This window comes from Pogona vitticeps, chromosome 4, assembly GCF_051106095.1.
Source record: "Pogona vitticeps strain Pit_001003342236 chromosome 4, PviZW2.1, whole genome shotgun sequence".
Lineage (NCBI taxonomy): Eukaryota > Metazoa > Chordata > Lepidosauria > Squamata > Agamidae > Pogona > Pogona vitticeps.
The window spans coordinates 170,889,093-170,916,039 of record NC_135786.1 but is presented as its reverse complement, the minus strand read 5'-3'; the positions used below and the strand labels follow the sequence as shown (position 1 = coordinate 170,916,039).

At 38.7% G+C, this 26,947-nt stretch overlaps 1 protein-coding gene across 1 annotated transcript in view; it reads left to right on the top strand.

Annotated features, from left to right (window-relative positions):
* The window catches only part of ZNF236 (zinc finger protein 236), an 83,303-nt gene that overhangs the window by 12,937 nt on the left and 43,419 nt on the right, over positions 1 to 26,947 (top strand). The window contains exons 5-16 of the mRNA XM_072998728.2: positions 1,470 to 1,594; positions 5,204 to 5,376; positions 6,577 to 6,720; positions 9,034 to 9,105; positions 9,643 to 9,807; positions 11,322 to 11,547; positions 14,387 to 14,659; positions 16,186 to 16,389; positions 20,005 to 20,149; positions 22,216 to 22,476; positions 23,172 to 23,422; positions 24,064 to 24,165. Coding sequence (XP_072854829.2) covers positions 1,470 to 1,594; positions 5,204 to 5,376; positions 6,577 to 6,720; positions 9,034 to 9,105; positions 9,643 to 9,807; positions 11,322 to 11,547; positions 14,387 to 14,659; positions 16,186 to 16,389; positions 20,005 to 20,149; positions 22,216 to 22,476; positions 23,172 to 23,422; positions 24,064 to 24,165 — 2,141 coding nt within the window. The remainder of the gene's footprint in view (positions 1 to 1,469; positions 1,595 to 5,203; positions 5,377 to 6,576; positions 6,721 to 9,033; positions 9,106 to 9,642; positions 9,808 to 11,321; positions 11,548 to 14,386; positions 14,660 to 16,185; positions 16,390 to 20,004; positions 20,150 to 22,215; positions 22,477 to 23,171; positions 23,423 to 24,063; positions 24,166 to 26,947) is intronic.

The following is a 26,947-nucleotide window of genomic DNA, read 5'->3' as shown; positions in this document are numbered from 1 at the left end:
TTACTGTGTATAATATATTGCCACATCTTGGTGTGAATACCAGCTTATAGAGAGTGCAGAAAATGTAAACATTGAAAAGAATCTGCACAAGAGTAGATCCAGGAGTGAAGATTATTCCAGGGCTTTGTCATTGGCCAATACCTGTGTTGGTTGTGGAAAAACCCAGAACAAATACCTTGAGCAGCAGGAACTGCTTTCACATGAAAGGATGAGTAACTGAAGCAGAGTGTCATTATAAACTCTCATAAAGTATGGCTGTGTAATGTATTTTTGTATACATTTGGCTTAACTGTGACAGTGAGAAATTTAGAGTTTCTTTTAAAGGTAACTTGTGATCTACAGTAGATACCTTACTTCCACTCTTTGGCCCAGTTCACGCAGTCATCAGAACAGCACACCAATTCATTTAGCAGAAGACTAGTAGTAGCCCCTTACCTATAACAATCAAATAATGGTGTGAGTACTAGTAATGTCCAGATTAAGCCCATGTGCTCTGTTGTTTCCTTTGTGTATTCTCTCTGCCTTGTCAACAAATTTTTACTTGACATGTGTGAAAATTGACTCAGAAATCATCCTCCCCCCATTTCTTGTAGCTTATTTCTTAGCTGACATTTGTTATTCCTTTCTTTCTAGAGTGGATCCCCACATGCATTTCAGTAAGGCCTGAAACCTAATCAATGAATTGTTTAATTGTGTTGTCACAAGAATTCTAGTTGTTCCCTTGATTCAATTTGCTTTAGTTTTCATGTTTTTTTATTTGCAACTGTGTAGCAGACATTGCATTCTTTCCCTGTAGAAGTAAAAGTACATCTTTGTAGTGTTTGCCATCTGCAATTTTTTTTATCAGCACTTGCATTCAGTGTATTAATTTAATAATATTAGGGCCTCCTTTTTAGTTGATCAGAAATTTAATCACAGTAATTTGAATCCATCTTCATCAGTTCTCTGGCATTGCTGTGGGGGGGGGAAATAAGGAGGGAGTGTGATGATGTAAATTCACATCACTCAGAATTGCTCTGTTTTGTGGCAAAAGTAATGGGAGCCTGGTTTTTTTAATTGGCCAGAATGCTATTAGTGTTCCCATAAAGTTTGGATAACTTGGCATAGCTAAATGCAGTTAATTGACAAGATACCAATATATGTCTTGGTTGCATGCGTGGTCATGTGCATAATTGCACGACCAAGACATGCCCCAGCACCTCATCAGTTAGCTGAAGCAAGTTACACAAATCTTACTCAAATACCCACACGATTCCTTTTGTTTTTTTAATACAAATTCAGCATAAAAAAGTTGGAAAATTCAGTTATCACCTGCAGTGTTGGATACCTTATCTGCATTTCTACATGTAGTTCTTGGTAGAGCCAAAACTACTTGAAGATAATGCATGAAATAATTTCACTACCAGTTGAGATGGTGACTGAAGAATCAAATTTACCATAAAATCTTACTGCTTAATGTATGTGCACAGGGTATCAAATACAAGATCATACAACAGAAACATTGACAGAAGTGGATTTACATATTCATGCCCACACTGTGGAAAAACTTTCCAGAAGCCAAGTCAGTTGACACGACATGTTAGAATACACACAGGTAAGAGGTTCAATTTAAATAAATAAATAATAATAAAAATTGAAAATGTCTAGACATGTGAGATCCTGAATTTTTGTTGACATGCATTGTTTCATCTTGATGTTATTTCTTTATTATCTTTTAGGATAAGTAATCTGTTTATAACATTTTTAGGTTTAATAGAATGATGGTATGCTTCATAACCATTGATCTTCATTTATGGAACAGTATGTTACTTTGTATCAATCCTTCATAAAGAAAGGGGTAAAAATGGCTTTGAATTAGAGATGGGCACGAACCATGCTTTGATGTGCATCAGTGGATCGGGCCCGCAGTTTTTGCACAGGCGCTCTGGATTCCCTACCCCACCTCTTGATGCGGGAGCCCACTCAGATAAGGAGGCTAGGCAAGAAAGCCTGGGGCGGGAAATTCGGGGTACCTGTGCAACTCCTGTGGGTCTGATCCACTAAACCTTACTGAAGCTAATCCAAACCGATCTCTACCTTGGATGCATTTTAGTAAAATAAAATATCAGGAATTGAATCCTGTTGTCTGGTAGAGCAGAGCCCTCTGCCTGTGTAGTGCCACCCAATCTCCAACATGCCACAGTGCAAGCAGCAGTTGCCCTAGGGTACAAAAGTACCTCTTTGTGCAAGTGCAGAAAGTGCTCATGCAATGGGCTGTTGTGTTACCTGTTTTCTCAGACACGTTTGTCACAAATATTCCCTGTTTCCTTGAAAATAAGACCTAACCTGAAAATAAGCCCCAGTTAAGTGAAACCCCGACCTCCCCCATTGTGCAGCAACCAGAAGAAGATGACGTAACTGTATTTGAATAAATGTAGATTGTTGTACATGAAAAAAAAAAAGACATCCCCTGAAAATAAGCCCTAATGCTTTTTTTGAGCAAATATTAATATAAGACTTGTCTTATTTTCGGGGAAACATATTATATACTGCATATTAAGTAATATGCATTGGGAGTCCTCTGTGTGGTTAACAGAACGAGCATTGCATCTTTCCCAACCATTTGTAAAAGGTTCAGTGCAAAGTAGGACTTAAGATCACAGATTTTTAACATAAATTTACTATCCCTTTCTTCCATCATGAAGGTCAAGGCAAAATACATGGGGTTCCCAGTCATCTTACCTGTAGGCAATAGCCAGACACAAGCCTATTTAGCTTTAGGAAAAATGGCTGCACCATGTACCCTGAGACCACTATACAGTGGGTATAAGTGCTAGTGGGTATAAGTGGTGTGATTGGAGATAGCTTTTAAAGACACCGGTTTATAATATCATTTTAATGTGCAGTGTGTGAAATGCACAAAATACCAAAAGCTTCCAAGTTCACCAAAGCTCTTTGATTTGAAAATAGTTTTATAAAATTGGCCTGTTTCAAAATAATGTTTTTCTATATTTTGTTGTGCACTGCTTTCTGGTTACAGACTGGTGATTTACAATAAACACTTTTATTTTTAGCTTTCTGATATATGCTGGTCTTTGATATACTTTAGCAGGCAAACTCGAAGTGCACCTTCCGAGCTGTAATAGAAAAATATTTGCCTATTCTGTTTGATTGGAAAAGATTGGTATATAACTGATAGCTCCAATATATTAGAATTGCATAATTTTAATTAAATGGAAAATGAATTTTAATTTTTCAGACATAACAAAGAATCTAGTTTAATAAGGAATTGTTTAGTATGTGAAATGCAGAAATAGTACATAAGAAGCCAATCCACTGGTGAAATATGTATGTGAGAGAGTGTATGATATTCATGATCTTGAGCAGTGAAACATTTTAAATTTGTGATAGAAGTGAGCAACAACCCTCCCCTCCCCTCCCCAAAACAATGTCAGCTTGATTCAGAAGTCACTTGAGCCAGCGATGGTGAACCTATGGCACACATGCCACAGCTGACATAAAGAGCCCTTTCTGCGGGCACGCAAGTCATAAGTCACTAGATCGTTACTGCCCCCCACAGCTAAACCTCAGGAGGTGGCTGCAGCCGCAGTGCTGACACTTTGACAGGTGGCGGGCCAGGAACTCAGAGCATCTGGCGCTGGCTGCGGTTCCAGAGTGGGGTCACGAGGCACCTCCATCCTGAGATTCCCCCTTCTGCCACCACTTCTGGTTCTGATGCCGCTATTGCCGCTGCCCACTGGGTTTTGGTTTCTTTCTTTCTTTCTTTTCATTTTGGGCACTCAGGCCCAAAAAGGTTCACCACCACTGACTTAAGCTATTCGCTCCCAGGAGAAAACCTTGGTTAATCTCAGATTGAATACAAATTTGCCGCATTTCTTTGACTCAATGGAAGTTGATGGAGACAATAATCTCTGTCAGTTTTCATAGTTTGTTTTAATAGTTTTTCTTTCTTAGGATAGCTGCTCTTGGGATGCAGATAAACACACCCAGTGGAATGAATGCATCCTCTGTGGTGTGTTTGTTTTTTATCTCTCAGCAGATCAGGTTAGATCTAAAGAAGTATATGCCAGGAAATCCTCTGTAGATTTCAGTCTCTGAAACTTTGTTTCATATGTGAGTGTGGAGGATGCTTGTTAATATTACATAGAATGAAGGGAAGATAGCTGTTTTTTGTGTCTGTATCATACTTTAAATATTGTGTTTGAGGGTGGCTTGTAATCTGCAGTTTCTTTTAACTATTTTGTCAGTCATAGAAAACTGAATTTATTTGTTTTTTATTTGTATCATTTGTAGGCCACTTTCTTTCAGTGAGGGAACCCAGTATTAAAACAGATACTAAAACACAGTAAATTACAGATTAAAAGCCATTAAACATACAGTATTAAAAATCCACTAATTAATTAAAAAGCATTTAAACTTTAAAAACAGACTTAGACAATCATAAAGCAAAAACAAAAACAAAAACACAACAGCATCCAGGGACTCAGTCATAATTGCTAAAAGCCTGCCTGAAGAAGTGGGTCAGTTTTGGTAGAAGGATAAAAGGGAAGGGGCCAACCTACCTTGCTGAGGTAACACATTCTACAGTATCAGAGAAGCCATAGAGAAGGTCCACTCAAAACTTTTGCAGGACAACTATATACTAGTGTGCTTGGTTTTTTTTTTATTTTGTTTTTGTTTTTGGTAGGGATATGACTTCTTGGGATATGACTTCTTTGTTTACCAGATTTTCCACAGGATTATGAAAAATTACATATACTGTACCAGTTTTGCTCTAGCCCAGCTGTAGACAACCTGTTTGCTTGGACTAGCTGGCTAAGTAAAATGGTGCTATCAATGGATTTGCAGGTCCCAAGACCTGCTGCATATTGGCAGGTATTTTGGAAACTGGCATGGTTGCATCTGAGGGAAAGGATGCTCACTAGGACAGTTTTTCAGAGAGAGGCCTCTGTTGTCCATCTGCAAGAATGCATGGAATCATGTGACTACATGTTAGTGATGCTCTAATAAATACACTTAAATCAGTATGATGCATATCAATGCTAGATTTTATTTTCACACTTGCAAAGCACAGGAAAATGATTACACAGAACAGTTTTAGTATTTGTTTTATTCACATAGACTTTGTAGGGGGAAAGTCATGATGCCTGTTTTGAATGTTGCTTCTTACTAATGAGAACTTCCCATCTTCCTTCTTCCTCAGGTGAACGGCCATTTAAATGTAGTGAATGTGGAAAAGCATTTAATCAGAAAGGGGCATTGCAAACTCATATGATCAAACACACGGGTGAAAAACCCCATGCCTGTGCCTTTTGTCCTGCAGCCTTCTCTCAGAAAGGCAATCTTCAGTCGCATATTCAAAGAGTACATTCAGAGGTAATAACAGAGCTGGGTTATATACCCTACATTAAGACCTTTTAATCAGTATTTCACTGATATGAGAGCCGTTAATTATATGGTTTGATACTTGATGATTAATATCAATTTAGATGCATAAAGATATTCTAAGGGAACTGTTCCACTGCCAGAAGCATTGCAGGAAGGATGTTCCTGTGATCATGGCACAAAATTCTGAGAGAAGGAGGGAAGGAAAGGAGGTGTTCGTGAACATGAGAATAGTGTAATGGTGTAATGGGTTTAAAAGGGAATGGTATGGAAGTAGAAAGAAGCAGTCTGATTGTAAAACAACTCCAGTGCCATCTGTGAAATTTCTTCTAGATATCTTTCTGGAGCTTGTAACACTCACCTCACAGGGTCCATGAGTATTAAAAGGGTTTCTCATTCTTCTCAGGCTCAGATTAAGATCTCAGCTGGAAAATAATTCTGGCGTTGCATACTCATTCATGGTGGTGACAAGAGAGGGAAAAAGAAGAATGTGATACGTGATATTTCCTCTTTTTTTTTTCTTCAACATGATAGTAGTGTGTTGGTCTCTGGCCTTTGGGGATGTGTAGATCTGGCTTCCAAATTGGGTAAGCTTGCCAAATAAACTGAGCTATTTCTGGTTTTCAGGAAGTAGCTCAGGTTATTTTTTTGAGCTAATCTGACAAAAGTTGACTGCTGGAGTACCTTAAGTGGGCCCAGCTTTCAGGAGCTCTGCCACTCACCAAGCACATTTTTCTTTGTTTTATCTATATTTTGCTTTTGTAGTCATAGCCGCCTAGAGTGGTCGTAATTGACCAGATAGGCGGGATATATATATATATATAAATAAAATAAATAAAAGTTAAGGATCCATATACTTTTATGGGAAGTTATTTAATTTAATTTATTTACCTTCAAAAATCAAATTGGAAACCCCTTGCCATTGTTTGTACTTCAAGGATTTTTCAGTTCTATGAGTAAAATATGGTGTTTCTTTGGTATCAGTGTTATGTTATCTCATGCTAACAAGCATGGTTTGAATGTTTTGAGATATTTCTACTTTTAAGATCACCTGTAATGCAAATTTGACTGTTCCATAAATTTGGTAATAAAATAAGTCATTTTTCAATTGTGATTAATTATAATTTTGTTTGTTTGTGGAATGCACAGATTTAATATTTGATTATCTCCCCCTTTCTTCTGTTCCTAAAGGTGAAGAATGGCCCGACATATAACTGTACAGAGTGTAGTTGTATCTTTAAAAGTTTAGGCAGCTTAAATACTCATATCAGCAAGATGCATATGAGTAGCACACAAAACACAAGTTCTGCTACGGAAACGTCACACATTACAACGGTAACATTGCAGTTTAATCCTTTTTGGGTGAATAGGGTTGGGTTTAGTTTCTTGTCTCCTTATAAACATTTTTTATGTATGAGTGTGAGTCTACACATGTGATATATACTCCTTTTTTTTTCTTTAACTAGGTTAAAAGCCATTCAGGATTTCTGCCATTTACGTCTCACTGATATGAATGGATTTTTTTTGAAACTACTTGTTTGTTTGTTTGTTTGTTGTTTCAGTTTGTATTCTGCCTGACAGTACACACATTTTCTGGGTGGTTTACAGTACATTAAAGCAGTGGTTCTTAACCTTTTTGAAAGAAACGCCCCCTTGAGCCATTGAGGAAGTTATCATCGCCCCCCTCCCTGAGGTGATGATATCTTACCTACCTACCTACCTACCTACCTACCTACCTACCTACCTACCTACCTACCTACCTACCTACCTACCTACCTACCTACCTACCTACCTACCTACCTACCTACCTACCTACCTAGTCTCCCTCCCCACCCGGGTGCGAGGCAGCGCTTCATGGGGCAAGGACGAGAACCCAAGAGACCCTTTCCTTCTACCCGATCCACACTCAGTGCTCCCCTAAAGGAGAAAGGTGAGACGTGGCAGGTAGAAAGAGCTGGATCATCTGGCGGCAGCAGAAGCACCGGATCTACTGCCAGCACTGCGGCTGCAGTCACCTTCACAGGTTTGGCTCACTCCAGCGCCCCCCTACCGCCCCCTTGTGTTCTTTCGCCCCCACACCGCCCCTTTTCATTCTACCGCCCCCCTGAAAAATGAAATCGCCCCCTGGGGGGCATTATTGCCCACGTTAAGAACCACTGCATTAAAGCACAGTTTCCATACGTCAAGAATTTCCATTCATTTCAGTCCATAGGTTCATTTTATTTTAAATTTTGTTTTGTAAACATGTTTTTCCTCCAGTTAAATTCCTTTAAGTATAACTGATCTAATGCCTTAAAATCAGAGGTCACAAACCACATTTTTTTGGCTTGTGGGCACATCTTGATTTTTTAAAAGACACAGTGGATATCAGCTCAGATTGGCTACCACTGCTCTCAATTCATAATATCCAGTCGCAAAAATGTTGGAAGTAATACCTTCTCTGAGTATGTGGTTGTGTGTGTGTTCTGTGTTTGCTCAGAAATATATGCAAGTGAATACAGTGGTGCCTCGCTTAACTGCCGCCCCGTTTAACGACGAATCCGCAGAGTGATGGCTTTTTTGCGATCGCTTTTGTGATCGCATTGCGATGTTGCCTATGGGGAAAAATCGCTTTGCGATTTTTCCCCATAGCCCCATTTTCCCCCAGCTGACTGCTCAGCTGGGCGAAAATGCCGGCGGTGGCTTTGGAAGGACCGCGGGGGAGGGTTCCCCCACGGTCCTTCGGAAGCTCCCGCCGCTCAGTTGGGCGAAAATGCCGGCTAGGGCTTTTCGAGGACCGCGGGGACGGCTCCCCCGTGGTCCTCCCAAAGGCCCCATTTTTGCACAGCTGATCGGCGGTTCCAAAATGGCTGCCCGCTGTGTTGCCTCGCTTTAGAGGCACCGAAAATGGCCGCCCCTATGGAGGATCTTCTCATAACTGTGAGTTTCCCCCCCATAGGAACGCATTAAACAGGGTTTAATGCGTTCCTATGGGGTTTTTTGCCCCATATAGCGACGAATCCGGATAGCGACAATTTATCCGGAACGGATTATCGTCTCTATGTGGGGCACCACTGTATTGTGTCTTTTCCCATTTGTTGAAGTTCAGAGAGAGATGGCATGGCATGCTGCACCGCCCAAAACATTGCCTGTGAAAATGCCTCTATTGTTTGAAAGCTAAGTAATCTAGAATTTAGCAAATAGCCAAAAGTTCTTGCTTCCCAGTAGATCTAAGTCTGAATCTAGGAAAATATTGGCCAGGGCCTTCAGGAGAAACAGTCTCAGGATTGGTGGAGAACAGCAAGAGAAGGGGGCTGGTGTTATTGCTGTTGCTAATGCAGTGTTAAGTAATTGCAGCAACAGCATACTTCATGCAACCATCTGCTGTCTAACACATGTAGTCCTGAAATATGATAAATCTTCCTAGATGTCTGGCTTACTCTTTGATGTGGTTGTCCAAAATTTGATGGATAGTTAATGTGTTTTTAGCACAGTTCCTTTGTTTTAATTTGCTAGTAACCCAAGGTTGAGAAAGGCCATATAAAACTACTGAATATGTTGGCTGGTTTACCCTAACATGAGTGTAATGGAAATGGATTTGCAGGATTTCACTTTTGTGATCTCTGTGGTTCACACATATGGGTTCTGTTTTTCCTCCCCTTCCCACAGGATTCTGTGGCTCAGCCACTAACATTATCATCTGTTAATTTGTTGCAGCCTGTTGATAATAAATGGAAGAATGTGAGTATTTGAATTCTTAGCCTAATTATATGTAATTTATGTTTTATGAGCTATTTATGCTGTATTTTCCAATTTGGGATTGTGCTGCAAGAAAAATAAGATAGTAGGGAAGCGTTAGGGAGGTTGCTAGATGGATCTTTTGGGGCAAAGAATTCCATAAATCATCAGTAGCTCAAGAAGGTGCTCCGAACTGTTCCAGCCAAATGAGTCTCAAGTACAGGCAGATACACAAGAGAGGGTTTTCAGCTTACCATAAAGGATTGGGAAGCTCATATGGGGAGAGACAATGTTTACTTCTGTTTGATAATGCTTTATTTTGAGATTTTGGGGGCTATTTAGTGAGAATTTAAAATACTTCTCCATATTCTGTCATTACCTAGATTACAGGACAATGTACAGTAGCTACACAGATTACTGAGCAGCATACTCCAGTGTCATGTCTCAAACAAAATGTTGGATTTTAAATAATGTGTATAAGTCTTGGGTTGCATTCCAGCTTATATCTGTACGTTCAAGGCTCTATTTCTTTGTCCATAGACAGACAATCCAGTAACTTCAACTGCAGGACATCAAGGCCAGCAATCTGTAACTGATGTTATTCAGCAGCTCCTTGAGTTGTCCGAGCCAGTGGAAAATAATCAGCCCCAGCAGTCTGGTCAGCAACTCAGTATGGCTGTGGGAATCAACAGAGACATTCTGCAGGTAAGGTAATATGTTTTGGACTCTCAGCTCCCCTTTCACTATGTGGAATTTTCTGTACTTGGCGTGTAAAGGTCCAGCTAGGAACATCAAGCAATGCTCTAGGGTTCCTAAAATTAGTGAACTGGGCTAGATAAGTTCTCTTTCGCACATATTCCCTATATGGTAAGATGCTAGATTATTTTGATAGTAAAATAGCATCTGCTTGTCACAAGCTTTTTGTAGGAGGGGAAAGTACTGACACATTGGCTGAAATTCAGTAATGAAAAGTTACATTGTATAAGCTGGATGGTGTCATCAGCTGCGGCCAATTTTTGGCAGTTAAAATCTGTCCCTCCTCCCCTGATTCCTAGGCCCTCTTAGGATCTCTTTGGTCCTGGGGAAGCCTGTAAGGACAGTGCGATGGGTGTGGGAAGACTTTATGACTTTAAATGTCTGAAAATTGCAACAGGTGGACCTGCAGCAGCAGTTTTCAGATATTTAAGGTTTCTCCTGTCCCACTGTCCTTAAAGTCTTCCCCAGGAAGAAAGATATCCTAAGAGGGCCTAGGAACCAATGTGTGTGAGATTTTAATTACCAGAATATGTTCGTGGCTATTGAGATCATCAAACTTATATGCCATAACTTTGTGTTATTGGATTTCAACTGTTATTTTAAAGGGAAAGTTGCTCATGGTGACTGCCGAATTCCTCATTAACCATTTTCCTAATGTGTGCCTTATTTCTCCTTAATGGATGAACTGATCGAAAGGAATTGCTGTCTTGTATGTGAGGCTACTCTGTTCATCACAAATTAAACATTTTTAAGGAATGATGAGTATAACTTCTTGGTCCTTCATTCACACAATTGTGTGCTCCATTCTTAGGTGTACAATGATATTGCTCATTTTAATATTAATGGTAACAAGTAGAAAGAGGAAAAATTAAAATACCTCTTTAGAAATGTGTGACATTGTGTGACAAAATATATTTTTTAAAAACAATGCAAGTAAGTCTGAGCAGCAACTTTTTGTTAATTTATAATATTCTTCTCTGTGAGGGTGGAGAGTGTAAGCAGATACATAGCTGTTAGTTGACTGAACTTACACTCTGATTTAGTTTTGTTTCAATTCTGAATACTACATAATGGTAGCAACATTTAGGTACTTGTGTAATGACCTTGAATATCTGTGAATTCATCCCAGATCCATAGTTGGGGAATAGCTTTTATTACAATCAGTCCAAGTGATAGAAAATGCAACCATTTTTCAACTCTCCTAAACTTTTGCTACCTTTTGTGGAATTTTGGCTGGTCCTAAAAAAATACTGCCTTATTAATGGAAGGGAGTGGGATTCCCCCCCCCCCCGCATGACTATCACTGTTTTCTGAATTTCAGTTCACTTAGAGTTTTGAGGTTTGTAACAATTCAAACATAATTTCTTGAAAATTGGCTCATTCATGCCTCAACCTTTCAGCTAAGTTTAAGTAGAAATACTTATGAATTTTGCTCTCAGTTTAATTCATTGTCTTTGTCTTAGCAAGCCTTGGAAAACAGTGGGCTCTCTTCAATCCCTGTGTCAGCAAATGCTGACTGCAGTGAAAGTAAAGCGCCTTCAGGACATGATGAAAATGCGGATGTTCAGAATATCTCCGGTCATCAAGTTGACTCTAGCAATACAGAACAAGTTAAAGAGCAAGAGAATACTGATAAAGTAGAGAAAAAAGAAAGACGAATTCTGAAGAAAAAGTCTCAGTTTTTACCTGGTAAATGTGAAGTGCTTATTGTGTATGGTGATTCTATGGTACTATTTACAGTCCTTTATTGCACCTATTATTGCCACTTGTCACTGTCAAACAATTGAGATTGTTTATTTATTTAATTTCTAAGCTTCCTTTCTGCCCATTACATTACTGCCTTTCTGCCCAAGGTGGCTCAGAAACTATTAACACCCTCCCCTTTAAAACAGATAAAGTATTACATTAAAAACAATTAAATATATATTAATATTAAAAAATAAAAAACGGTTAAAATTGTTGAAACACCTCAAAACAGATTTTAAAATGCATAAATTAGCTGTTAAAAGCCTGCCTAAAAAGTAGAGTCTGCGCCTAATGGCAGGAGAGGGAGGCCAACCTTTTCTGTGGTGGCAGGGCATTCTACAACCTGGGAGCAGCTGCAGTGAAGGCCCTGTTTTGTGTTCTCACCAGATGTGCCTGTGAAGGTGGTAGCACCCGGAGAAACGTCTACCAACAATATCTTAAGCGATATAAAGGCTCATACAGGGTGGTAACAGTTCTTCAGATTGTTCATACTCTCTTGCGTCCACCAGAAAACAGGTTGATAAAAGATTCAGTGGGAGATTAAAAAAGGATGAGGTGTGCACGGTTTCCCCTGTGGGCAGCATGTAGCAAAGCTATGCATTCTGGTCAAAAATTTATTTTTTCTGGTCCCAGAGGCTTTTGCTTTAGGTTGGTTTGGAGGGGTCTGCCAAACTTCCTAAACCCTGAAAAAAACAAAACAAATCAGAAATGACATTCTAGTCACTCCTAGTTTTGTTTTGGCCTGGCCTTTTATACTTTTCCAGACATGTATGGGGCTTCTGTGGTGCTCAGGGGCCTTACTTCAGCTGGAGGGTGATTTGGTGGCCCTTTTGGCTTTTCTAACCTTCTACCCTTCTATTAGGATATATATAGGACATCTGTTTTGATTTCCTAAATTCAGTTCTTCTTTCTAAGCGCAAGAAAACCCCACTTTCCTCTCTAAACCTGCAAAAAACAAACAAACAAACAAAAACCAGACTTGGGTTGATGTTAAGAAAACATATATGAAATATAATCCTTGAAGTGAATTTGTTCCCATTTGCAGCTTATGGTGTCAAGGGCAGAGGAAAAATGGAAATCTGTTTGGTCTCAGGAAGAGTACTGTACTGAGAAATTCTGGCTCAGATATATATAAGAATTACCCAGAATAGACATCCCTTCATAATTTCACTAAACATAAAATTATTATTTTTTGCATCCACTGAAGCAACAGTTGTTAAAGAGGTGCTTCAGTCTGTATTGCAGCTCTGAAGCCGCACCACACATATTACCTGTTTCAGCAGGTGAGATGCTGCTCTTAACTTTCCAGTATCCAGACAACTGAATGATAGCATGACACTTGCTTATACTTTAATGCGCTTTTCTCTTGTTTGCCAAATACTAGTTTCCTATCACTCCCCTGATATCTTTGGAAGGCTAAGATGCATTGTTACTTTGGCAGTTAAGAACTCTAAAAAGGAAAGAGACATGTCTCCATTTAAAACATTCAAGCAAATCTGTGTTCGTAGAACAAGCTTCATAGCGGATGGACAGGAGAATCACCTTTTCTTTTGCAGTTCATATAGACTGAGTTATTTGCAAAGCCTCAGCGTATTTGTATGGCTGCTTTTCTCACACTGCTCATTCATTCATTCATTCATTCATTCATTCATTCATTCATTCATTCATTCATCCATCCATCCATCCATCCATCCATCCATCCATCCATCCATCCATCCATCCATCCATTCATTCTTGCAGTGCCTCATGTTGTGATAAGTGGAGGTGGACTGATGAAATGACGTTTTAGTACTATTCTACATAGAAATGTATTCTAATTTGGAGGCATTCATTCCTATTGTAGGAAATGCATAGCTATATTTTTGCGTGGATTGGGACTGCAAGTTATTAACATGTCTGTATAAAATATTTAATTTAGGAATCAGTGCACTATTTAATGCTTCTTTTACTATGTTGGTTTGAGAATATTTGTTTTATAGGAGAACCCGAGCTGGAATAAACAAAATATCGAGACTTAGGTAGGATGTATGCATGTTGAAATTTTTTAATAAAAATGTGTGTGTCTATGTGATTTCATTAGGATGGATGAATTCGTCCAGTCCATATGGAACCAAGTACTTATACTCTGGAAACCCTAACTAGTCCATGTCTGTCTATCATCCTAGCAGGAGCCATCTTCACAGAGCAGTAAACTCCTAGGCTACAGGGCAAGGTTAGGCAACCTGATGGCTTCCATTTATTGCGAATTACACCTCGCATGTTTAGGCAACATGGTAGTAACTCATGAGTATGTCCTTTCCAAAGCATCTAGAGAGGACTCGGGGTACCTACTCTAATAGGGAACATGCTGAGAAAACGGATTTGTTTTGGTTGTCTATTTATATTAGCATTTTCTAATGCCCAGATACATATACTGTATTTGGGAAGTGAGAATACTCAGGGAGCAGTTAGGATTATTGTGACTGAGGTAGTTAACAATCGCATGGTCTAAAATAACAGGTAGAATCTATTGTGAAAATGTCCTGCAAAAACATTGTAGAAGCAAGAAACAGCAGTGTTACTACTCAGTGGCCATTTGTTTCAGTGGGACTTGCTGAGAACAGTTCTTAAGGGAACTTTGGTTGCCAGAAAAGTATTTTATAAAAGTATACAATACTTTTATATTGATAAAAGTAGCTATCTTGGTGATTCCTTTCATAGTCTGATTTCTTTAGTTGAATCTGTAGAATTTTGAACAAGTAAGATATATGCTTCTAATATCTATTCTAAAATTATATTTTAGGTTCCATACGTGAGGAGAATGGAATACGGTGGCATATTTGTCCATACTGCTCTAAAGAATTTAAGAAACCCAGTGATCTAGTGCGACACATTCGTATCCATACACATGAGAAGCCATTCAAATGTCCACAGTGTTTCCGCGCCTTTGCTGTGAAGAGTACTCTAACAGCACATATAAAAACACACACCGGCATAAAGGCTTTTAAGTGTCAGTACTGTATGAAGTGCTTTTCTACCTCAGGAAGTTTAAAAGTGCATATTCGTTTGCATACAGGTATGAGTTTCATGATGCACTTCTTAAGCTTTCTTTAAAAACGTGAACTTTTACTGAACATTTTGGCAGCCATGGCACTTATTATTGTGGGACATTTTTGTTTTGTTCTTGGTAAATTACTGAGAATGTAAAGATAATGATTCTTCAGGATATTGTCCTAAAGATACTTCTTGGGGACAAAAGAACTTAACTGCAGTTTCCTTCCAAGTAAACAAGCACTGTAGAGTATTGTCAGCATTTTATTGCAGTTTTAGACAGTAAAAAAAATAAATTTTAAAAAATTTCTAGTTGTAAAGTCCTAATTTATAAACAAGAAAACTTATTAAGACTTTATATGTCATAAATACTACCAAGGGGGTTTGTCATGTTGGATAGAAGAAAAATGTCGGTACATCACTGTGGTTTAGGTATGATGTGAACAACTCAAGCTTCTCCCTAGACATGTGCATTCTCCTTTATTTTATCTTTCCTATGCAACAGTAGGGATTCCCAGTGTAGTGTAGAGGATAGAGTGACAGGCTAGGACAGGGTTTGAATCTCCACTTAGCCATGGAAACTCACAGGGGAAGTGCAACTCGTTAAACCACTCTTTAAATATCTCACTTACCTTGAAAGCCCCATTAGGGTCACTCTTAAGTTGGTTCTGACTTGACAGCACAGAACACATGCACATGCAACAATGAAAAGTTAGAAGCTTTTGTAGATCCAGAACTATGGTTTATCCTAAGTATTAATAGTTTCAAGAAAGACAGCTCCAAGTAACTATGGTTTGCAGTTCCTACCTTTGAAATTAATTATGTTGAAGAGTAATCACAATCTGCAGGGCTTGAATGGTATGATAAACTGTGGTCAATCAGATGTGGAAGCAGAGGCATCCAAACTTCTCTAGACTATGTGAAGAGATGAGGAAATTGGATGGCTTAGTTTTTTTTCACATCTCATTAAAACCATAGATTATCGTCTCACCTCAATGCAGCCGTCATATGATTTGGCAGTTATTAAGCTGCAAATGTGTTAAGGCGATTTGCATAAACCTAGAGTGTATTTTTTTTTAGACTATGACTTTGTATTAACATTCTGATCTATAGAATGAAATCAACACAAAGAATGGTAGCTCTTAAGTTTAAATGAAATATATCGCCAGATACCTATCTATATGCCAATGCCAGTCTAGACTACTACCTTTTGTTCCTGTCCCTTTCCTTTTTCTTTTCCCCTTTCATGTCCTTTCTTCTTTCAGTTTGTAATTATCTGTAATTGTGTGCAGTTAGAACCAGATTAACAAATATATATGCTGAAAGGGCAGCAGGAAGATGTCGGAGAAGCAAGTTATTTAATGTGCTCTCAGTATATTTTGAGTTAGTGAAAGACTTTACAGGTAGCATTTTTATAAGGTAAGCTATGCATAGAAGCTGACAGAGCAGTTTCTAAACATATGATTGTCTTTACCTTTTTGCAGCACTTGAAATGAGAACAACTAAAGAAGTAACTGTTGCGGGGTTTTTTTTTGTTTGTTTGTTTTTTAGGGATTAGGCCTTTTGCTTGTCCGCACTGTGATAAAAAATTCCGAACGTCAGGTCACAGAAAGACACACATTGCCTCCCATTTTAAACACACTGAATTAAGAAAGATGCGACATCAACGTAAACCTGCAAAAATCCGAATAGGGAAGACCAGTGTTCCAGTACCTGATATCCCTTTGCAAGAACCAATCCTCATCACAGATCTAGGTAATGTCTTCGGAGAGTTCTATTGATTAGATTTATACTAAAATATAGTATATGTCTGCAAATGCAAATTTCTAGCAAACTCATTCTAGCATATTGCTCTTAATTCTGCTCTGCTGGTCAGTCTTGTGAAACTTGTATTTTAACTAGGTACTTAGTGATAATAGTGATCCTGCCACCATACTTCACAGAACCATTTTGAGTGGTTAGCAATGACTACTGTACAATACAGGATCATGATCTATAGCAGGGCTTCCCAAGATTGGTCCCTAGATTTTCTTCAACTAAAGCTCCCAGAAGCCTTCACCACTAATTGTACTGGACAAAAGTTCTGGGAGTTGTAGTCCAAGGATGTCTAGGGACTAAAGATTGGGAACCATTCACCTATAGCCTGCAACTGATGGCACAAAGTCAGCATGTGGTTTGTAAATTCCATCAGAATGCATAGGAATCATATACAGTGGTGCCTCGCATAGCGAGGTTAATCCGTTCCGGATTAACCTTCGCTATAGCGAAACATCGCTGAACGGGACAGGGAAAGCCATTGGAACGCATTAAACATTGTTTAATGCGTTCCAAAAGGCTCCTTTACTCACCGTTCAGCAAGGTTTCCTATGGCCGGCAGCCATTTTCGCGCCCTCGTTAAGCGAGGGGAGGGCGCGAAAACGCTGCGCACGGCCATTACGGCGCTTCCGGCGGCCATTTTGTCCGCCGAACAGCTGATCGTCGGGGCTTCGTTTTGCGAAGATCGGTAAGCGAAACGCTTACCGATCTTCGTAAAGCGATTTTCGGCCATAGGGCCCATCGGTAAGCGATCGCATTAGCGATCCAAAAAAAGGATCGCTATGCGATTTCGTCGTTATACAGTGCGCTCATTAAGCAAGGCACCACTGTATACATAATTCTGTGTGAGAGTGGGCTATTACAGATTTTATAATTCCTTGCAGCAAGATATGTATGGAAAGAAATACTCCATATTAGCATCTCTTACTCTGTTAGGTCATCTGCTATTTGCACCTGTGTGAAAGCCTGACCAGAATGTTCCAGAAGAACACAACTGAAGCTAAAAGTTTTGCTTTACTTCCATCACACTGCACATGTGCTTCAAGTCGCTACCGGCTTCCCTTCAGTCTTTCTATCCACTGAATCAGAGAGTGTTTTCCAAACCATAAATTCTAACCTGCTCCTATTATTACTTTCCTTACTTTCACATTGCTTTTCATTCTTATCCTCTTAGTTTTTTCTTACAACTTAAAAAAGTCTGGAAAAAAGAATTGGGTTTCCTCAGGTTTTTTGTGCCTCCCACCCCCAATCCTGGCTCCCTTTTTCCTGCCTAAATATATGACCTCTCTGGTACTAACAAGTGCATTGAGTACAAGGTGAAAGTTCCCCATTCTGACTGTCTGTGTTGCTTGAAGGAGACACATTTATCTTTGAAATGCTCAATTTGCAAAGGTTGCCTTGAAAAATCCACAGTAGTGTCTAAAACTATATAGCAGAAGACCCTTCAGGCAGTGGGCTATTGACTCACAAATCACTTCTGTTTCAGCCTTTAATATGAATCTAACAATAATTCAACTGACCTTTAGATTCTTTAGATTCCTAGTCCCAAAGAGACAGGCCAAATGGGTCACAACCTGGTCCAAGTCCTGAAACCCAAAACAAACCCAGAGTCTCTCTTGAAATTGAGGAAGAGATATAGAGACTTGGGGTCAGTGGATCAAACGAAAGCTAAGAAACTCCCACAAATCTAATAAATCTTCAGTTTCGAAACCGACGGTGTCGGCTAATCATCGACGACCATATCTGATGCTTTGCAGGGCAGCCAATTTCAGGTGCTTTCAATTTTACGATCTGCTGCGGTTCCAAGTACAATCCTTTGCCTGGACTCAGTATCAGAGGGAGAACTGTAGTCTCCTTGAGAGAGGTGCAGAATGACATCAGTTATCTGGAACTTCTAGCCATTTTCAAAGCCTTGAAAGTTTTCAGATTTTTGGTAAAAAGTCGACTAATGCAGATTGCGACCCACAAGGAAGAGGAAACTCATTCCACAGTTCTTCTCCATCTTACATGTCTCCTGTAGGATTGGTGCATATGCAGATATGTCTACCCCATAGCAACTCACATAGCAGAATCCAATAGTAAGGAATTGGATTGTCTCAGCAAAAAACCTCTCAGTCTTGCAGATGGGCATTAGGTCCAGAAGTTTTCAAAATGATAACTCATGGGGGAAATGCCTCATGCAGACATGTTCACTTGATGGACAAATTGGAAATGTCATAGCTATTGCTCCAGTGCTGGAAAATGAATTCACTCCATGGGAGATTTATTCACCAAGATTTGGAATGGGAGTCTTTTGTGGTTATTTCTTCCCTTTGTTCATCAGGTAATTGTAAAGATAACTCAGGGGAAGTCCAGTGTGATCCTTCTAACTCCTTGGTGGCGTCAGCAACCCTGGTTTGCAACCCTATGCCTGATAACAACCAACAGTTTCCTTCTTCCAATGTGGAATGATCTAGTTACCCTTCATAATCACCAAGTATGACATCTAGATATAGATAAGCTAAAATTGATAGTATAGAAATTGGTTCATTTTTTAAAGGAGTTCAGACCTGAGATATTTGTAAAGCAGCTACCTTGACCCAGCCATGTGTTTTCATCAATCATTATCAACTGAACCTACGAGCAAAAAATAATACTGCATTTGACCAAGCAATATTGTCAGCTGTGCTTCATTCTCCCCCCGTCCCAATTGTGTCAGCCCTCCTCCCAACGTTCAAGCTGGTAAGTCCAATTGTGAGATTCATGGAGACTATGAATAAGAATGGGTTGCTTAATTGTAAGTGTGGTTATTTGAACCGTGAAGAAGAAGAGGTTGCTTATTTACAGGTGTGGTTCTTTGAGTGGTCATCTGTGAAATCATACAACCGTCCCTTCTTCCCATCTGTCTGCCATACATTATTTTTCATTTATTGGATAGCGGACGGATGGGAGTTTGAGGGGAAGCCAGTGATGGGTTGGAGCATGTGCACAGTTTGATTGGTAGAGCAAAGCTTTTTGCTTCAGCTGTGCAGTTCTGGAACATTCTGGCTGAGATTTTACACAGGTGCAAAACTTAATTATGTGACTTCATGGATGACCATTTAAAGAGCTCCATTTATAGTTCTTCCCATCTCATATTTGCTGAATTCCAGATGTCTGCCAGCAGAAATCCAGTATTACAGCAGTCCCCAACCTTTTTGGGGCCACGGACAGACTGGGGGGGAGTGAGCTCCATGGGTGGGGGGTGTTGTGCTTGCAGGCATGCGTGTGAGCTTGACATCACCCCCCACGTGGGCACAACACCCCCTGCACGTGTGCGGGGGTGGAGATCTACATCTGCGGCCCAGTTCTGGCAATTCCACAGACTGGCACTGGGCCGCGGACCGGGGGTTGACGACCCCTGCAGTATTGGATATTGCTCAAAGCATATGATTTGGATAGCATGGTGAACAAAGAGTATTTTTTGAGTATTAAGCGAAGATACTTCTCTTTAGTTTTTATTTAAAAGCATACATTTTTTGTTTTTTCCACTGAAACATTTTGAATTTCCAATGATACATCTTTTTCCTCCTACAGGTCTTATCCAGCCAATCCCAAGAAATAGTCAATTCTTCCAGAGTTACTTCAATAATAGCTTTGTGAATGAAGCAGACAGGCCATACAAATGTTATTACTGTCACAGAGCATATAAGAAGTCTTGCCATCTTAAACAACATATCCGGTAAATTATAGAAGAAAGCATTTTACAATATTTTTAAGAACTGAAAAACAGTAAATACCTTCTTTCTCTTTTCACCTCTGTTCTGCAATTCCTTATTCAAACTGATTTGCTGTTTTTCTTTCATTCCAAAGACATGCAACATATAGGGCAATTAGGACAGCACAGTACAAGACAGGATTGTTTCTTTGCCCAAATGATCAGTCAGTTAGAAGGAAAAAGTAACTTCTCTCCATTCCAAATAATACTGATATTACGATGTGCAGATGTTAAATGTATATGTTACCATGCTGACACTTTTTTAAATAATGGGTGTAATAATATTTGGGCTATTATTTTCTATAATTTTCTTATGAATTAATGGTTACCATTCTGGTTCAGATCTTCTTGAACTGTGATGAAAAGCTTGCACCCCCTACTTCCCCTATACTTGCTACATGCTTTGCATCCTGTTTATTCCTTGGCAGCAGTGAAGAAAAAGTAACTTTTGAAAGTGCAGCAGCCCACATCAGTTAGGTGGCAATAGACTTGGGGCTTACAACTCACCAAATGAAAATCAATAATAATTTTAAATTAACCCAGAGATATTTTACATTTAAAGGAAAGTATGAAATGTTAACCTTAAGTTCCTAGCAACATTATGTTTCAATACTTGTGCAGGTTGCTTAGAATTAAGCCAATAGATGGATTGGTTTAATGTTCTTAAATTTTAATATGGACTTACACAGTACAGTTTGGTGTCACTTATTCCATTTAACATTAGTTTGAATCTTCCTGGACTCATGCTTACATGCCCAAAGGACAACATCCATGTGCAAGAGGAGACATGGGGTGACCCTGAGGTGTGCCAAAGTGTTAAAATAAGGCAGGGAATGATGGGCCATTCCAGCAGTGCCATAATAAATCAGTGGGAAAAAAACTGACAACAAGCTGGAAGGATGTGGCTGGAGAAGAAGGCAGAAATGCATAACCATTTTTGCTTAAGAAAAGAGAACAATCTTATTGTCTGGATAGATGTTGGAAAGCTAATGTCCATGTGTTCAAAAGTGAGAGCTGTGTATGAAAACTAGACATTGCATGCTTCATTGAGTTGTGTTTAGACAACCTCTCTATAAATGTCCAGTCAAAGTGCAAGTAAGGCCTACCTTATAATCAAAGACAAGTGTCACTGTTCTTACTCTTGCTTTTTCAACCTCTCAATCGTAGGCTGAGTTCATACATACCCTGTTTCCCTGAAAATAAGAGCTAACCTGAAAATAAGCCCTGGTATGATTTTTCAGGTTGCTTGTAATATAAGCCCTACCCTAAAAATAAGCCCCAGTTAAATGAAACCCTGCCCTCCACTATTGTGCAGCAACCAAAAGATGGCATTATATTTGAATAAATGTAGATGGTTGTACATGGAAAAAAACATTCCTTGTAAATAAGCCCTAATGCGTCTTTTGGAGCAAAAATTAATATAAGACCCTGTCTTATTTTTGGGGAAACAGGGTACACACATACAAATATGCAGGGACATGCTACAGCATTTTGTTGTAGGCTACCACATGTACCTACTTTCAACTCATTCTCCGGGTCCCCTTCCCTATGAAAGCAAGAAGGCATCATCCAGAGTACCAGAAGGCATCATCCAGAGTACCAGCAGACTTGTGGGAGCCCAAAGGTTTAGAGAAGGAAGCAGCAAACCTAACGGTGTTTACTGTATAGGAAACCTAAAGGTGGAGAGGAGAGATAAAAACAGTCTACTGAGAAAGTAAGCATCCTTAGCAGATGCAAAATACTGAGTGATTGTAGGTAGGTAGGGTAGTGGGAGGGAAAGAATATGGAGTGAAATCTCTGGAATGCTGAATAAGAGAGATTTGAACTGTATTTTTTTTGTTATAGGTTCCACTTCTGAGTGTATGGTCAATTTTCATCCGTCACTTCTGGCAGCAAAACTTGAGAACTTGAGGTTCATCATAGTGCCCTCAACACTAAATTAATAAACTTGATCACTCAGACCTAATATACATTTGCTTTCCCTCCTGTCAGTCTTTGATTTTGGTTTTGTTTCTTTCCTTTTTTAAAAGGTCACATACTGGTGAGAAACCTTTCAAATGTTCCCAGTGTGGAAGGGGCTTTGTGTCTGCTGGAGTACTGAAAGCACATATTCGAACCCATACTGGATTAAAAGCTTTCAAGTGTCTTATATGTAATGGTGCTTTCACAACAGGTGGGAGTCTGCGGAGGCATATGGGTATCCATAATGATCTTCGACCATATATGTGCCCATATTGTCAAAAAACATTCAAAACCTCATTAAACTGCAAAAAACACATGAAAACACATAGGTATGTGGATTTCAATTTTCTAAACTTGTTTCATAGTTTTGCATTTGGAAGTTTTATTGATAGCAGGTTCTATCTAGGAGTTCTTACCTGTGGAATTCTAAAGGATCTACCAGTGAATTTGATATCAATTGTCAAATGAATTATTAGGATGTTTATTTACCACAGTGATTTATGAAGTAAGACTGAATAAACTGATATGGTTTATTTTCTTATTGTAAAGGATAAGGGGTTCACAAAGCACAGTTCCAAAGTATTGTTCTAACTTAAACTGCTGTTTTAAAGGGGTTTGGTACAGAAGCAACTGTGTGCTATCGGTAGGATATTGTACAGAAAAGAGGAAAAACATTTTTATATCTGTATTCTACTATTCAGTACTGTATGAGTGATGTGTATATGTGAATGGATAATAGTACATGTATCTGAATGGTATTCTGATGGGTGTGGGATTGTTATATTATTGATATAGTTTCTCATTGAGCTTATTGACGGGCAGGATATATTATGTTATGTTTTTTATAGGAATAGCTAGTGTGATTTATAGAATTTAAGAATTAGATTAAATTACAAAGGAAACCAAACCCGAACAAAGCTGCTTTCATTATTGCCATGGTTTTTAATATGGACAATTCAGAGCATGGCCTAGTGTCCTCTTAATGTCTTGACCATGCAAGAGCTATCTTTTCTTCCTGTTTCAGATATGAGCTTGCACAGCAGCTGCAGCAGCATCAGCAAGCTGCGTCAATTGATGATACAACAGTAGATCAACAAAGCATTCATGTTTCTACTCAGATGCAAGTGGAGATTGAAAGTGAAGACCTCCAGCAAACAGAAGGTGTCACAACAGATCAGGAAGCTATCTTAGATTTAGACCAACAACAAGTTGTAGACACAGAGGAAACAGGATTGAGGACACAACTGACTGATCAGTCACTGGGTCAAGATGAAGGTAAATGTTCAACTCACCCAAAATGCATAATGTTGGATGCAGACTAAGTTAGTTCCATTGTACTTCAACTAAAAACAATGGGGCTTATATTTGTCATGACCAGAGTGCCCCATTGAATTCAGTGGTACTAAAGTGTGAGTTAATCTGACTAGCTCAGTTTGGATCAAACCCATAGCAGTGTTATCAGTTTAATAGAAGATTGGTTAGGTAAGGGTTACCCTAAAGCTTTCGTTTGGAATGCATTGGGTTTTAATTTTGCTAACATACATGAAAGTCAGGGGGAAATTGGTAGACTATTGTCAAATTAGAATGTCCTTAGTAAGTGTTATCATCACATGCCCTGGGTAATTTTACCATAGTGGAAATGCAAAATTCTGTATTCCAGCAGAAGCTATAAACAGGGTTTTTTAAAAAATTCAGGACAAAGAAAACACTACAGTCACTACAGTCTCTAAAACAATAAAATATCTACTATTTAGAATTTTAAACATATTTGTTAAAGATCTCCTTCCCCAGTTTGTTAAACATTTAGTTGTTTCATTTTGGAGAAACAATTGTAATTGTAATTATTTCAAGCATTGTAGTAATTATTAAAGTGCTTAATTCTTCCCTATGGTTTATACCTGTACATCTAATTTCAGATAGATTTGTAACATCACAACATGCACTGCAAGAGAATATAAATCAATTTGAGCAGCAGACAATAGCACAGCAATCATTTGATCAGCAAGGTTTATCACAAGGTTAGTAAAAATATAAATATGAGTTTCTGTTGCTATTGTAATGCTATATGCAACTGTAATAGTTGTTGCTGTCCCATAATCTCATGACAGGTACCGAAGGAGGTCAGTGTGTGTGAAATAACTTCACCATCAAAGTGGATAAAACTCTTCTTATTTGTGTAGAAGCTAAAGGTTTAGGATTTTTCTTCAGTGGGCTGGATCAAGCTTTCACACACCTACCTCCCTACCTCTGGTTTCTTTGTGAAAGAAACCAGAGTTTCTTTGGAAAAGTCTAGAAGGATGTGCTGGAGGCGATAAGAGAACAGGTATCAGAGAAGAATGCCAGCAACTACACTGAGTGCAAAACTGACTCTGGTGCTTTGTGTTTGAAATCAGGACTTGTAGATTTCTGCATCACAGATCATTAGTACAGTTCATCTCCTCTTTAATAATTAAATCTAAGTTCATTATAATTTTCTAGACAACTTTTTTTTGTCATAGAAAAGAAACTTTTCTCTTTTGTCTGTTCATCTCATGGGACAGTAATTTACTCAGTAAATGCTAGGCACAAAGCATGGTTTAAAATCTGTATTGCACAAAATTCCTATTCTACTTGGAAAACCCTCTGCAGATTTCCCATACTTTGAAGTTGATGGAGCCCTTGAGAAATTTTGAATTTCCGGTAAATATATATATAGACATATATAGATACTGTATATGTCATACATACTTACTTCATGCTTCCTTCTCCTTTTTTTGTCTACTAGCAAGGTAGGAAAATTAAAGGTACACACACTGTTTTTTTAGTTCTTTGTACTTACAGACAGTATTATTTTTAATATACAATAAAACATTTTAAAATATTTTTTATTTTAATGGCGCTCCTTGTTGATTTCATATGCAAATTTCATATTATATCTTGTTTAATTATGGATTCAGCTCTGGTTTTCCTGCTTGCTGTCCCTTAATGTCTTCTCACAGGAATGACATGGAATGTGATAATGAGGTGCTGCCTCTGGAGGAAGAAGTGGGGGAAAATTGAGGATGTGCCTCCCCCTCTAAATACAGTCACTTTGGATCTTTTGTATTAGACTGTTTCTTCCTGCTGGCAGTGTAGGTCACTCCCATTATTTATTGTTAGCTACAACATATATTTGAAGTATCTCAAGTGTAGAAATGCACAAATTTTCATTTTCTGATTTTTCATTTTCTGTTTTTAAAAGCTTATTATAGTAATTTGCAAAGTCAGGCAACAGAATGATTTACCCCAACAAACAAGAACTCATAGCTACAGAACACCATTTTATATTAAATATTTATCCAGCACCATTGAGATCAGATAGAATCATAGACATTGTCGTGGCTTAATAGTCTGGTCCTTTTCTTTATCATCTGAATGTAGAGACATACATCTGTAGGTGTATTGTGTATGCCCATGTGCACAAACATTATTGTTGGCATTTTCTCTAATATAGTTATTTTTAAATTTCCCTACATTTTCTGTCTCTTTTATTAACACTTTGGATGCTAAAAGTTTGTTTCAAAGGTTGCTGCATTTTCTGTTTTATATTCAGGAGAGACAGAAACAATCTGGATCTGGGAAAATATTTTGTATTAATTCCTATTTCAGGAATACCAATTCACCAGGTTGCCATAAATCTGAAGCAACTTGACAGCACATAAAAACAACAAATGAAGTTTCTTGTTGTTTGAATTGATTTCTCAGTTCCTTGTTTCCAAGTTTGCAGAGTGAGAGACAGTAGTGTCTTACTGCTGTTCCTGATACCTAACTTCTTCGTCTGTCAGTATGGGGAAAAACATAATAAAAATTGAACAGTGGCATCACTTTTAATGTGTCTTCATGTGGTACCACATATTGGCCATATATGGATGATTAAATCATGACTTAAAATTTAGGATACATACAAGCTTCATGTATTTACACCTTTGCTTTCACTTGCTTCCTCTTTTACTATAAGTGGATGAGTAGACAGGCTAAGAAGCCAGTACTCAATATTTATCATTATTTATGTTTATTTGTATGAGTATTGTTGTTATGCGCTGCCTTCAATTTATGGCAACACTATGAATGAATGATCTCCAAAATATCTTCTCAGCTGCCCTGCTCAGCTCTTGTAAACCCAACTCTGTGGCTTCCTTTAGGGAATCCGTCCATCCTGTATTTGATCTTCATCTTTTCCTGCAAACCAAAACGTCTGCTTTTTAAGTCTGAACTTTGTACCATGGGTAATGGTTTCCAAAGCAATTTAAACTGTGACTTTATATCCTAGTTTGTTTGGATATCCTTAACCATAGCTTTCCAGTTTGGGGCACCATGGCCTTTTCTCAAAAGGACTATACTACATGAAGATGCATGGAATTTGTATAGCTGTAGGGTCCCTCAAGGTTCTGTTTTGCCTATGTTATTTAACATCTACATGAAGCTGCTGGGAGGGATTGTCTGGAGTTTAGGGTTTGGTGTTACCAGTATGCCAGTGACACCCAACTGTACCGCTCCTTGCCACCTAAATCCGAGGAAGCTGCTTCAGGTCTGAATCAGTGTTGGGACTGGATGAATGAGAGTGAATAAACTGAAACTTAATCCAGACCAGACAGGGTGCTTTTGGTAATTCTAAAGACAGACCAAGCAATAGGGATGCAGCCTGTAGTGAATGGTATTACACTTTGCTTGAAAACACAGGAGTGCATTTTGCACAATTAAAACTAGTATGCCAGCTACATCTGTTTCTGGAGATATCTGATCTGGCCACTGTTATACATGGCCTAGTTACTTCCTGCCTGG